At 41.7% G+C, this 14,717-nt stretch overlaps 1 protein-coding gene across 4 annotated transcripts in view; it reads right to left on the bottom strand.

The window, feature by feature from the left end:
- Window positions 1-528: 528 nt before the first annotated feature.
- The window catches only part of LOC144763251 (uncharacterized), a 136,278-nt gene continuing 122,089 nt past the window's right edge, over window positions 529-14,717 (bottom strand). For all 4 annotated transcript variants that reach the window (XM_078648686.1, XM_078648687.1, XM_078648688.1 and 1 more), the window contains one exon: window positions 529-2,949. In XM_078648686.1, coding sequence (XP_078504812.1) covers window positions 2,225-2,949 — 725 coding nt within the window. In that variant the 3' untranslated portion in view covers window positions 529-2,224. The remainder of the gene's footprint in view (window positions 2,950-14,717) is intronic.

Below are 14,717 nucleotides of genomic sequence, written 5' to 3'. Positions count from 1 at the left end.
GCCTAACAACGAACATGGAGTCTATTAAATATTGACTGACACATATTAAGCAGTTGTTGTCGTTTGGTATCAAATAACGTCTGATCAATTGTGCTAATGTCTGTTTAAAGATTTAAGGCAAAATAGACATTACTCAATCTTCCAATCAAAATAGCAAGTGATGAATTGCAGCATTTTATCATCACTATTCTGATATAACTGAAAACTGTTATAGATGAAGGGTACACATAAATATTTCCGAAGTTCCAATATACCACTTTTCCACTACTATTTCAAAGAAAGCATGATATACCAAAAACGTGTCATTGGATGTGGGTGAAACATATACATAAAACAGTGATGGAAAACAATAGGGTCCCTGTTTCCTTTGGGAGATTCCCTTATGAAGCCGAAATAGCTGCAGATATGCACACCTGCTTGAAATATCCTCAGATGAGTACTGTTGTATACAGGTTCTTATATCGCTAACTAACTGCAAGCACTTATGTGTGAGTGCACATTTATGGGTTAAATCAACATAGAAGCATACTAGTTGAAGCTTCATTTTTACACAGAACACAAAATAAATATAGATAAATACCATCAAGATGAGTGAAAATACAGTTGGAAATGTAGGAACATAAATACCATGATTGTAGAAGTTCTATTCTGCACGTAAAGTAATCATGAAATCGATCATTATCTGATATTTCACATTTTGTAAAGTGTGATATTTTACAGTAACTTGACAGGGGTATTTACTGCATTAATCAGTTTGTTGTGACAGATGCCCGATTACTGCTCTTTGAAGAATGGCACATTGCCATATCCGAAACAATCATATAATCTCGCCAAGTGTCATTGACTACCACTGTATGTTGACTTTCTCGCTTTTTTTGTTTTATAGTTTTTAACAATAGTATTATTCCTTAGCATACATACACAAAGTGTTCCTTTTTCATATACTTCCTTGTGTAAAAAGAAAGTCCTCTTATTCACTGCATTTTTAGATTTTTTAGTAATGCCAAGAAAGTAACTGACATTTAGGGTTAATGTTGTGCATTCTTTTAGATTCACTGTCAGTATGCTTTTGGGAGCTGCATACTGAGAAAAATACCACCAAAAATGATCCATCATTCTCAAGTTTGCATGGTGTTTCGTCTGGGGGTGCTATATGTTGGTATGCATGTGAGAGTTCATATTCCATTTCACTTACAATTATTTAGAATTGTGCAGGTTATTGTGCCATATTTTGCTGGTGTCTCCAGATATATATGTTTTGTCTAATGATTTTTAAAAATGATTTTACCTGATTAAAATTACCAATCGATTAGCTGAACTGGAATATTTTGCAGGATTATAACTTTATTGTGTTCCGTGAGGGTTTTAGGCTTGTGGTTCTAGTGTCCATCTGGTTGTAAAGTTAAATGTTTCGGCAATTGTTCTTGGATCTTCCAGACCAGCCTAATCTGGTGTGTGTGTGTGTGAACTACCATGCTCTGAGCACATTACATCCAGAAATGAGGAGATACTGTTTCCAGTTACAAATTGCAGAATCTGCATCTTTCTGTTTGTTTTTTCAAACTTTCTTTCTGTGCAGGCAGTACGAGCACGAAACACCTTTAGATACCTATGACCTAAGCACATTTATATAAGCATGTTTTCATATAATTATCAATGTTTTCTTTGTTGCTTCTTTTGTGATGAGATTTACTTGTGGGTTCAGTTCACTGTTTGAAAACCAAATAGACTTGGTACAGATTTCACTTTCCGAGATCTCATCTCTCACCTCTCTCTTTCATTTCATAACCACAGCTGATGGATTCTGTATGGATGAGCGTTAATCACTAGTGGTGCACTTCATTTAGCAATACATCTGTAGCCTCTGCAGTTGAGATTTCCTTTTTAGTGTTCTGTCTCGTTGAGGGTGGTATTACACAATTTGCTTAGTTACAATTTTAGTATAACTGCTTAACTATGAATGTGATCCCATGAAAAGCTTAAATAGCTTTGATGATCAAAGTCGCTTAAATGTTTTTTCACAGTTCAATTTTTGTAAAAATTTACATTTTAATAATGCTCGTCCCACTAATGATCAAAGATGCGTGAAGCAACCTCCTGCTTTTGGGGTGCACAGACTTGGAATGCACTGCATGTTTAGGTTAATTGGTCACTGATGAACAATTACCTTGATTGTTTTCATACGCTTAACCTTATTCCAAACTTGAAGGATAAGTCCAAGATGTCATGCTAAGTTATGGCTTGAATTGTATTCAATACCATTAATGAAACCGCCAGTATGTATTATTCTGTGCTTAAGAAGACGGCCTTTTCGATTGAAGCTCTTTCCACATTCTGTGCATTTATACGGTCTAACACCACAATGTATCAATATTCGGTGTTCATTAAGATTACCTTTCCGATTAAAGCTTTTATGACATTCAGTGCATGTATATGGTTTTTCACCAGTATGTGTTCTTATGTGGGTGGTAAGATCTCCCTTTTGAAAGAATCTCTTTTCACATTCAGTGCATGCATATGGCCTCACACCTGTATGTGTTCTGTTATGCCTATTAAGCTCTCCTTTTTGGCTGAAGTTTTTATTGCACTCAATGCAGGCATACGGTCTCTGGCTTTGTTTTGGGTCTGAAAGATTGGTACAGAACTTGGCATTCCTAACAACACCATGACTTTGTTCACTGCATTTGGCAGATGTCACTAATTGCACAATTTCTGGATGTACATTTGAATGTGATGCATTACTGAAAGCCGTTTCACAGTGAATAGTGTCCTGTCTTTCAAATTCCCAATTATTTTCAAACTGAACTTCTCTCAAACATCTGTCTGTTGTATCAGAATTTTGGCACATATCCATGTTGACTTGTATTGGATGTGTTTTGCAAGATGAAGTGGTTTCCATACATTCAGTATAATCTCCATCTTTGCTACAGAAGTCCAGCTCTCCATCACCTGTCAAATTGAAACAAGAAGTCAATAGTTAGCTTTCCAAATGTACAAACATAACAGGCTACTACATTCCATTTAAAATCTTTCATTTGCATAGAAAACAGATCAAATAAAAGTTAATAGTGTACACTGATATAAAATAAAAAATATATTAGAAGCATAACACAGAAACGAACAATCAATTACTCCTTTTGCCACAAGTTGCCATTGTGTATAAGAGGTTCCCCTATCCCCTATTGGATTTGAGGGTACCTCCCGGTAGATTTTTAGAACATTGTGTATAATAAACATACATTGCAAGTCACAAATCAATATGCTCTTCAGTATGCAACCTCATTTGTTCTGTAACCTAAAATGTTCATGCTGTCAGATGGAAGAAAATCCCAAACACAGTGAGCAGGTTGAAGCTGTTACATAACAACATGCCTGTTCAAACAGGAGCCTCACATAGTACAGCCAACCACTACACCAATTCCCTTGCAACTCCTGCTCCACTTGATCTAGAACATTCTCTCCTTGCCCTCATGACACATTCACCTACCATTCTCAATATTCCACTCATACTCCTGTTGAAACATGGAATCACACATTCTTGGCACCATTTTATACCGTTTTGTACAATTTCACCGGATATTACCCCTAATCGTTTGATTCACTGTAGGGTGGGGAAGTGAGTCACATCAACACTTCTCAGTCCTGGACTCTCCAAGTCTGCTGTCTTGCTAGGGTCAGGTGTTTTTCACCATTGCTGACACTTTCAACAATTCAGATTAGACTTATTCCTAGTCATCCACTCCTATCGATTCCTTTTCCTGGTATGCCAATTCTCGATGATTGTGAGGAAGAGCGGGAATCGTTCCCCAAAAGATAAGCCAACAACTGAGAACTCTAGCACACGTAACATATACTGTTATTAACCCATTGTCTTGCTAGAAAATTATAAAAATACAAATTATCACATACTGGCAGCAAAGATTGATTCATTTAAAGTTTTGTATAGCGCAAACATGACCCTGAAGGGTATCAGATCGCTCTACATATGGTTTAAGTCAACAAAGAAACAGCTAGGGGAGAGAAATAAGGGAAACAGTGGGACAAAAGACAGCAGGTGCAGGATGAAATTGAGGAGAACAAAGGAAGCAGGTTGGGAGAGACCCATACGTAGGGCAATAAACAACAAGAACAAACAAGACAGAATGCAGTAACTTAGCAGCAAGAGGAGCACAACATCTAGTTCAACGCACTGTTCATTAGAGGTTTTTTGACTTCCCTTTTGAAGGCAAGTGTAGAGGGAATCAGTCTTGTTTCCGCAGGGAGGGGGTTCCATATTCTCGGGGCGATGTCAGAGAATGAACAATTGTATGTTTTAAGCTTATTACATTTCTTGAGCTTGAGCAGCAGTGTCAGTGCTCCTTGTGGACCGGGAGCTACCAGAGAGCTCCAGCTTGTTTGTCAGGTAGAGTGGGGTGTTGAAGTGTAGTGCCCTATGGGTCATACAAGCGATCTTTAGTTGTATCCTTGCTTCAAAGGGAAGCCAATTGAGAGATTTTAGGTCCGGGGTGATGTGGTTGTTCTACTTGGAGCCCGTGATGACTCTAGTAGCAACATTTAGAGATGCTCGGATAGGTGCTAAACTGAGTTTTGGCAAACCGCAAAGAGTTGCACTGCCGTATTCAAATATGGAGATGATAAGTGCTTGCACCGCCAATTTACAGTGATCATGGGGAAGGAAGGGTTTGAGAGTTCTTAGGCTGCAGCGTTGGAAGTTAGCTCCTTTGGTCGAAGATCTGATGTGGTCTTGCATGTTTAGGTTTTTGTTCCCCCCCCCCCCCCCCAGGTTTTTGTCAAGCACAACTCCCAGTGATTTAGTGGGGTCACAATGTGAGGTGTGCGGTTGAGTGCTGTGAGGTTACAGAGGAATTTCACAACCGTGGATGTTTGACTAGCGGGTGCAATGAGGAGGAATTCCGTATTGAGATGGTTGGAGGTGAGCCAGTTGAGGGTTTTGAGAAGGGTTCCATTGAGGGAGCTGATGTCTTCGGGGGAGAAGATTTTCATGTAGAGTTGGGTGTCGCCCATGTACATGAGATGTTGGATGTTGGAGGCTTTAAGAATTAAAGTCAGTGGTTCAAGGAAAAGGTTAAAGCGTGTGGGGGAGAGTGAGGATACTGGGGGGAACACAAAGTGTGCATGGGCTTGGGTTGGAGAGAGACGGGTTGGGTTTGAATCTATGTTCTGTTGCTGAGGAAGTAGGAAAACCCTTTAAGGACCGTGCCTGAGAGCCCCATCCTGCGTTCCAGGAGGGAGTAGATTGTCATGTTTGACAGTGTCAAAAGCCGAAGAGAGATCGAGCAGAATGAAGAGGCAGGCTTCATTTGGTCGAGTAAAGTGAGCGCTTCATCCACAATGTGAGTGATTGCCATTTCTGTGCTGTGTCCAGTGCGGAAGCCCGGTTGGAATAAGACGAGAAGCTGGAATTGCTCAATGTGTTTGCGTAGTTGTTCATGAACACATTTCTCCAGAAGTTCTGCCAGGGTAGGTAGGTTAGTGATTGTTCAAGTCAACAGGGTCAGCAGAGGGTTTTTTGAGAATGAGGAGAACACGGTCCTCCTTCAAGCAGTCCGGGATATCACCTTGCAGAAGCGAGGCGTTGATGATCTTTGACCAGAGTGGCGCTAGCGAGCCAATCATTTCTTTAAAGAAGTTGGGGGGAAGGGGGTCATTGAAGTGATTTGAGGGTTTAAGGGTCGAGAGTGTATTGCGGATGGTAGTGACATTGAGGGGAGTGAAGTGACTCCAAGAGGCCTTGTTTTTGAGTAGAAGATCAAGAGTTGAGGTCAGGGGAGTGGAGTCAGAGGCGTCAGGAGAGTGAGAGAGAGTGAGTGCAGCATACCTTAGGTCTGATTAGATTTTTCCATTTTTTCGGGGAAGAATTTAGCAACCGAATCAAAGTTTGGTTGTGGGAGAGGCGGGTGCTGATATTGGGAAGAGATGTTGTTGGATTGAGATTTAATGAGTTCAAAAAGTTGTTTCTGGCAATTTTTAGCTCTGTCAAGTTGTTGTTTGAAGAAGTTGGCTTTCGCCATCCTAAAGCGTTTGTTGTATGTACTTCTTTTGATTCTTAGAGCTATTACAAGATCCGTGGAGGGAGAGGAACTCCACTTACGTTCAGCTAGTCTAAGACTGCATCTGTCAGCATTTAGACTGTCATTGAACCACAGCTTGGAGTCTTTTATGGGAATTCTTTTTAGATGAAGCGGGCCTTATCATTCAAAACAGATAGCATGGTGATGTTATAGTGTTCAGTGAGGTTGTGAACGTCAGACATGTTAGCAGGGGGCGGAAGGGAGAGATTGCATCGCTGTATGAGCTCACTGACGCTTTTGTAATGGGGCGGTCTTTTCCACTGTTTTAGTTTCACTGGTTGAGCAGTTCTGTGGATCCAGCTTTCAAGTATTAGAAAGTTGATAAAATGATGGTCAGACCAGTCACAGGGGAGAATGGAGTTGAGATGAATGTAGAGCTGAGGTTGGCGATGATGAGATCCAGTGTGGAGCCTCAGTTGTGAGTGGGGTTGCCGCAGAATTGGGTCAGCGATAGGTCGGTTAGGAAGTTTTTGAGGGATGTAACCGACTGATCGTGCGGGTCATTCCAGTGGAGAATGAAGTCACCAAGGAAGATCTGGGGGGAGTGACAGGCAAGGTTGGAGGAGATGGTTTTCATAACTTCTTCGATTAGATGGATGTTATCATCTGGGGGTGATAGAAGATGTGAACCATCTCTTCATTATATTATTTAAATAATATGTATTTGACAATTTAATCACTGAAAGTAACTCTTTTACTGTTTTTTAATCAATATATAATTGAATCATTTTGTGATATTTTTATACAAGTTATTAAATTGAATTCTCTGTGCTAATTTAGTGTGCTATTTCTATTTTTTCATTTTTATTCATCCCGTTTTTTGTTACCTGAACTATGCCAGTATTTATATGTTGAATGGGTGTTTTACTTTTCACAAATTAATTGCCCTGACCCAAGAACCTTATTCCTTATCAGGGGGTCCTTGTTTCTTCACACATAGAAGATGTGAAGGCTGCATAATGGTCTGTGTGTGCTAGAGATATCTATGCATGGGTATTCACAGGAGGAGAGAGTAGCTGAGGGGGACTGTTTTGCTGTGAGAGAGTTGCAGAAGATACAGGCTATGTCCCCTCCCTCTTTCTTAAATCTGTCGAGTCTGATAATTGTGCGACTAGGAGGGACTAGTAAGTCAAGGCTAGGGCCAGAGGAGTCGTTGAGCCAGGTTTCTGTGAGAATAAGGAGGTCTAGATCTTGGGCAAGTAGGAGAGCTGCAAGGTCTGTGGCATGTTTCACCGCTGATCTGCATTAAGTAACATGCTTTTCAGGTGTGGTTTGTGCAAGGTGTTTGTGAGCGCAGGTTGTGTAGTGGGGATCTGCAGGAGGTTATTGATGTTTGAGGAATTGGCGTTGATACTGGGTGCTCTATGGGGGTTGGGTGTGATGGTTTGGATGGAAACAGCATTCCCATGTTTAGGGAGTGACAAGTTAGGTGCATTAGGTGACGTGATGGTTAGGATGGGTTCCGCATTCCCATGTTTAGGAAGTGACGAGTTTGTTGAATTAAGTGGGGCTGTTTGTGAGGACTTAGCATGGACTGGGCTGGCAGAGGGAGGAGAGGAGTACTTGAGGAGGGAGAGAATATCAGCTTCTGAGTATGGTGAGGTGTATTCAAGGAGGAAGGAGAGAATATCAGGTTCTGAATAAGGATTTATGGATCTGGTAGATCTAGAAGGGGCAGTAGGGTCGGGGTGGTGTTCTAGTAAGGGGCATGGGGTTTCGGGTGGGTCAATAGTGGGCTCTCATGTGTTGTCAAGGAGGCAGTGAAATGGGGGAACTCAATTGTGGCCATGTTGGGGGGGGGATAGATCAAGGGCTAGCTCTTCAGTGGCCTTAATGAGTTTGAGGATGACCGATTTGAGAGAATGCAGTTCATGGCTTATTTTCTTGAGCTCAGACGCAGGATCAGAGTGTGAGTTATGGGGCATGAGAAGGGGTATAGGCGGGTGGGACAAATGGGAGGGGGGATCAAGGCAGGTGAACTGGGGGGGTGTGGAAGGACCACTGATGGTAAGTTCCCTATCCGATGTAAGAGTGCGCGATGCGGGTGGGCAATGTAGGGGAGGTTAGAGGAAGGGAGGTTAGATGAGTTCCTGTTGGAGAGTGGGCAAGCCCGCTGTACCGTGAGGGAGTTATAAGGGCAAGGGCTAGTGGGAGTGGGGGAAGTGCTGGAGTGGTGGTCGGAATGAGGGCTAACAGATGCACCGTGATTATTGGCCCAAGTCTGGTCAGGCCGTGGCAATGTGGGTGAGTTGGCGATGCCAGGGGTTGGAGGAGCAGTGGTCCTGTGTGTGTTAATCGGGGTAGGGGTGGCAGTCCTCAGGCTGTGGTCCATAAAAGAGGGATCCAGGATCTCATGAAATGGGGTAAGGGTAAGATTGTCCTCAGCCTCCCAAGTTTACCACCAGAATGACTCACTACACTGTGTGAACTCACTGAATGGAGTATTGGGGTGTCAAGAAGATGCAGTAGTACATGGTATACCCAACTCACCATAGGTACTTTAAGGTAAAGATCTCACCCATCTCCACAGGTGAAGCCTTCCCCTCATCTGTCACTAGGGACACTCATTCTTCATCTCCATACTGCAGGTACATAAGCTTCCTCCTTCAATAAATATAAGGTGACTCTTTTACTGCAGCTGTTTAAGACAAGTACACTTTTTGGCTCATCCCCTGGGACTCTTGAATGCTGTAGAAGCTATCCCCTGGTCTGAGAATATGCCTGCTCCCAAATCTATTGACCGCTACATGCACAACCAATGCAAGTCCTGCTGTTCACACTTGTCCATGATGCCTGAAATAAGTAGCAGGGGCCCAATTCATGAAGGTACTTATGGGTAGTTACCAGTGCGGAGTCCCTAAACTTGTTGCAGAGTCTCTGCACCTGGGCGGAATTTCCGCACTCAGGCAGATTCTCTGCACTGCAGTGATGAGTGCAGAGATTCCGTCCTGATTGTGGAGACTATGCCACGAGTGCAGAGACTCCGTAATCGTAATTTTACTACATTTAAGTACCTTTGTGAATTGGGCCCTAGATGTTCCTGGTTCAAAAGACACCATGTCACAAGCGAAGGGCTTCAGCTTTTCCACTGCCATCCTAAGAGATTATGATCCCTTGCACTCATGTTTTTTTTTTTTTCATGTTCCTTTTCTTTAAGCTATTTATTGTAGGACTTTGAGCTCACAAGATTTGTTTTTGTTTTTTCCTCTCTGCATTGCAAACAAGTGATAGAACAACTGGAAGAAAGGTTCTCATTGAAAAAAAGAGTGTAACTATGTTTGGTGCTATATCATCTCTATTTAGTGATTCAGTTAAGAATATGCCAAGCTATCTTTTTAGGTAGGACTGTCCATGCTTGAAGAGATAATGGCATTGAGCACACCGGCAATCACAGTAAGGCACCCTACTCCCATCAGACTAGATGAAATAGCCACAAATAACATTAAAGAACAGAGACTAATTGGAACATACTGAAAGTAGCCTCCAGGCAAAGAAGAGGATGCACAATTAGCAATGTTTAATCCATCATGGGCCCTATTCATTAAGGCATTTTTAACATTAAACGTATATTTAAGGCTCTATTTACAAGCTGCCAGGAATTTATGCCACTGTCTATTTTTCTTCCACAAAAATATATGTAAATCCAATTCAGGAAACCAGAGGTGGGCATTCAAAAGCATAGTTTGCCTTGGAGGTTAAGGGATGCTCACAATTGTACATTAGTGGGCATTCCTCAACATCTATTCGACCTCTTTCTACCCACCATGCAAATGGTAGGAATTTTACTCCAGCTGAGAGCTGGAGTAACACCCCTTCCAGAATAAGAAGGGTAACAGATAAACCTGAGATGTCCTGGAGAACAGGGAAAAATGTTTTCCTGCACAGAAAAACCAAATGTGCATTTCCACAAAAGGCTCCATTTTCCCTGTGTGGAATTCTCAAATGTGTAGAATTCTGCACAGGAGTAATAGGACTCTTAGGACATGTCACATGGTTTTTTCAACTGCAAATATGGAAACCTGTGCCTGGTGCAGTGTTCCAGGCACATTACTGGTCTAGGAGAATTGTTGGGTAGACCAGAGAGTACAGCACAACCCCTACTCCATCTAAGTGTGAGAGGCCCATTGCTTGCACAGTGGTCCTGAAAATAAGACATTCTAGATTCTTCTGGGTGTGGGTGAACAGAGTTAGCTAGCTTACCCGACACCCGTGGGCTCGGAGCTTGAGGAAGGTTGACAAAGTGTCTCACAGGCAATGGCTTGCTTCAACTAATTTCTGTCTCTGACATCAAAACAATTTGTGAATTGTTAAAACATAGTCAGACATCCAGTACAGACAAAATAATGCACCCATGATATCTTTTAAACCTAAATAATGGTTAACATATCTGAAATCTTAAATACAGATACCAGAATTCGAGGGGGGGTTCAAGTATAAAGCCAAAGACCAGTACTAGGTCAGATATGGCATGTTGCAGGGTAATAGTGATACTACACTGTACTGTTAAAATGTTTGTAAAAACTGGTACTTATTCAAATTGAGGAATGGAATTCAGACCAGGTTTCAACACCAAAGATCAGTTTCTTCTTGCAGTATTTATTTGGCATGGACACTATTACGGTCACAGGTCATTTACGTTACAGTGGACTTCTCAACTGCGTGTGGGCAGGTGCATATTATATGATAAGATGGACGCTCAAGTGTGTTCCAGAGAGTCATCTTGCAATTGTCAAACTAATACTCTCTGGAGACTGGGTTCAGGTGCAAGTTGGTATGAATAACAAACCCTCCAAAAAGACCCCTTTGAAAGCCCGACCTTAAACAGAGGTGTTTACGTGTTCCTTCATTTTATTGTTTGTATCTCCTTTACCACAGTATTTACCGGGAGCCCATGCCTTTCCTCTCAAGGTAGGTAGCAATCATATTGGGATTCTTATCAATGAACATGATTTGCAATTCACAAACATGTCTTCCAGTGTTCGCTGGATAACCTTATAATGTTTAGAAGTAAAAACATGACTGTAAATATATAGGAGATGACAATCCAGCGGCTGGGGCTCTGTTGTCAAACACTGCAGGCCCCTCACCCCCAAATGGGGTGGTGTGGGGGCATCATTGTTTTACTGCAGTGCTCACGCTCCATCAAAGGCATTTCATAGACAGACCATGTCTTGCTTAGGTTGTTAGGCATTTTTGACAATGAATAGCACCTGAAAGTTGACAGTGGCTTATACCAAGGACTAGGTGTACTCTTCCCAAAGGTGTAGCTTTTGTTCATCAACAATTTGCAAACCTTGTATATGGCTATTACCTTTTGGAGGAGAGTGAATTGAGATGAGTTATAACAGTCGAATCAGCTCTTGGCTATGCTGTGATGATGTGATGTGTGGTGACTGTGATGTCACGTGGAATTGTAAGAGAGAACATTATAGGATGGAAGGAAAAGGGTTTTTCAAGGAATTACAGGGCAGTTACAGCTAGGATTAAAAGAAGTATGCAGCTGAAAAGGGAGCTCTAATAAACTTGTTATAATTCTTATACTTGCTTTCTTGAGCCAGATTACCTTTATTATAATGGCAACGAAGGGAAGAACACAGGCTAAAGAATTGCTTTGAGCTGGATAACGAAGAAGAAATTGTGGATCGTCGAGCTCAGTGCTGCATAGAGGTGCCTGAGGCTGTCTGAGAGTCGAGCTGATTTCAGTGTCACGGAGAAGAGAACCGCATATGCAGATAAAGAAAATAAAGCATGCAGTCAGAGGAGCAGCCATGTACTGTGTGTATGCGCAGAATGTGATGCAGACATTTTGGGTGCCATTTTAAGGCCAGGCAGTATAATAACGAGCCCGTAAATGAATAAACGGAAGCACAAGGAAACAAAGTAAGCATGCATTTTATTTATCTATTTGGTAGAGAGCATGCTGGGTATAAATATAATTTGATGAATAGATGCACAGGGAGCCAGGGCATTTTGAGGTGCTGCACGAACATCGGCTGATCATGTCTGTTAAGCAATGTCACTGCTCAACCCATGGGACTCTTAGCAATGACTTGCAACGTGTCGATTGATCATCCAGTTCAGAGCAAATATCCAGAGTTGCTTGATGGTTTAGGCAAGTTTAAAGATAAAGCAATTACCCTGCATATAAATGAAGCAGTGAGGCTAGTGGCACAAACATATAGGAGAGTTCCAATTCATATGCAAGCGAAGATAGAGAAAGCATAGAGTTGTTACTGGAACAAGATATAATTGAAAAAGCAACAGGTCCAACACCTTGGGTGTCGCCTATTGTGATCTTTCCAAAGAAAGACACTGAGGACATTAGGATCTGTGTCGACATGAGAATTCTGAATACAGCTATTGAAAGGGAAAGATATCCAGGTCCTCATTTAAATAATATGATCAGTAACATTAGTGGTAATGTGCATTTTTCAACCTTGATTTATGTAAAGGATACCATCAATTGGAAATTGACAGTCAGTCAGTCAGTCAAAAAACTTTATTCACATTTGATATATGCATATAAGTAAAGAATAAAAAAATTCTAATACCATTTGATCAAAAAAGGATTTAAAATCAATTAATAATTATTTTTATATTATTTTTATATTATTTTAAAATAACGGTATTTACAGGTAACCTCGTTTCTAAAAACTAACATTAATTCATTATAAAAGAAGATTGTTACCACATACTGTTGGGATGGCGTGTCCCCCATAACAAGTCCAAGTAAGATATATAAAACCGAGTCTAATTCATTTTCAAAAAGTTAATTCATTCTAACTGAGGCCCGGAGTATCACAAAGATTCAAACTTTGTCTGCACATGTTTTTTTTCATCATTTCATACAGACACACTACACACTGCATTCGTTCTGACTTCAATCTGAGCGTGTGTTCTTATGATGCATGCTACTTAGTGATTTTAATTTTCTTACTGATGGTAGGTTAACCCAGCAAGTCCAGGAACGGCTTCAAGCCAACGGCGTGCTCATGTGCTGAAGTGCCAGACAGATCAAGTGAGTGTGTTGAATTTTTGTAGGGAACTTTTCTTCACTCCCTGGTATGTCCTTTCTTCCTCTCTCTCTCTCTCCGAAAAATGACATACACTGGACAGTCTTTAGTTATAAAGTATATATTCTTCCCTTTAAAATACCCCTGCGAGATTCATTTACAAAGGGAAAAGCACATTTTAGTCACCTACTCTCTAGTTTCCTTAACCTTTCCGTGTCTTTTTCTGCCTACGACTTGCTTGATTTTCTAATTGTAATTGCATTTATATAGCACTTACGAGTACGACCCTCGGCAAGGCGTGGAAGCGCATTATGCCGGGCAGCACTCTGCTCGAGAACCCAGGGTGACTGATTAGTACAGTTTTATTGGTTATCCTCACTTTTTGGGATTACTGCTAAATTCCTATTCAGTCCAAAAAAGTGATAGAGAGCCTGAAATTTCTAGTTTCACAGGTAAGGGCAGTGTTTTTTTTCGTGTAAGCCTTTTGAAAGGTAAATGAGTGACCGTGCTCAATAACGTCTACTTTCAAATTGCGCAGGTTAAATTATAATTCCTCACGCCATCGCAGACAACATCTTTCTATAAACAACAAGCCGGGCAAACCGAGTGTGATCTAATCACGGAAGATGCGGAAGCACAACACAGAATAAACATCTGTAAAGTAAACATAATGCCAGCCAGCAATGCTCGGCGATGAAAACATACAACAAGCAGCGGTGTGTTTCATCATAGCACTGAGTTAAATGTAAGGACGTGGAATACAATATCCCGTTGAGTCGTGGCTCGGGGGGGGAGGGGGGGGGGTCGCACAGGAGTTAAGGGGGGACAGTAAAATAATAATAAAAACCTACCTCACAGGGTCAGCGCCGCCTCTACCCTCTGCTCCTGCGCCTCCTCTGCTAACAGGAACAGGCATGCTTCCTCCCCTCCTGTAATGGCAGCATTGTGATTGGTGCGGAGTCCCGGACGGCGCCCAGCCAGGCACCAGTAGGGACGGCCTTTTCTCTAGGTAGGCTACATATAGAGAAAATGTAGAGTGCGCTTGACTGCTTTAGTCAGCCCCAGGGCCGACCAAAGCAGTCTGCTACTCAGAGTGGTGCAAGCCCCTCTTCCCCGACCCGCCCCCAACCAGGCATACCACTGCATTCAGCTTTCTCACAGCGTGAGAAGCAGAAAATGTTCTGCTTCTTGCACTGCGAGAAAGCAGTGGGGCGGCACTCCTACGCCCTTCTGATAAAACAGAAGTTATGCATTGGAGCACCAACAAATAAGGAGAGTAACGTATAATTTAACCAATCGCAAGCAGCAGGCAGGATTACACTCGCTATACTGTTTACTGAAGGTTATGCAGACAGCTCGACCTAAAAACATAATCAACTTCAGAGCAATTGTTTACCAATATAACAGTTTAGGGCAGCTCCCTCAGTGAAACATGTGAATTCCAGGAATGGAAAAAAACATAGCATATTTCTTCAGTGTCTGCACACCCGACGTACTATAGTCATTTCTTACTGCTTACTAATTAGAAGATCCTAAGGAACATAAGCCCTATGAATATTTTTACTACATTTTTCAATAGGTGACATTTCTCTTCTAAATTCCTTGAACATGT

The sequence above is a fragment of the Lissotriton helveticus genome, chromosome 6 (genome assembly GCF_964261635.1).
Source record: "Lissotriton helveticus chromosome 6, aLisHel1.1, whole genome shotgun sequence".
NCBI classification, from domain to species: domain Eukaryota; kingdom Metazoa; phylum Chordata; class Amphibia; order Caudata; family Salamandridae; genus Lissotriton; species Lissotriton helveticus.
The sequence above is the reverse complement of the archived record's forward strand: the minus strand, read 5'-3'. Positions and strand labels throughout refer to the sequence as shown.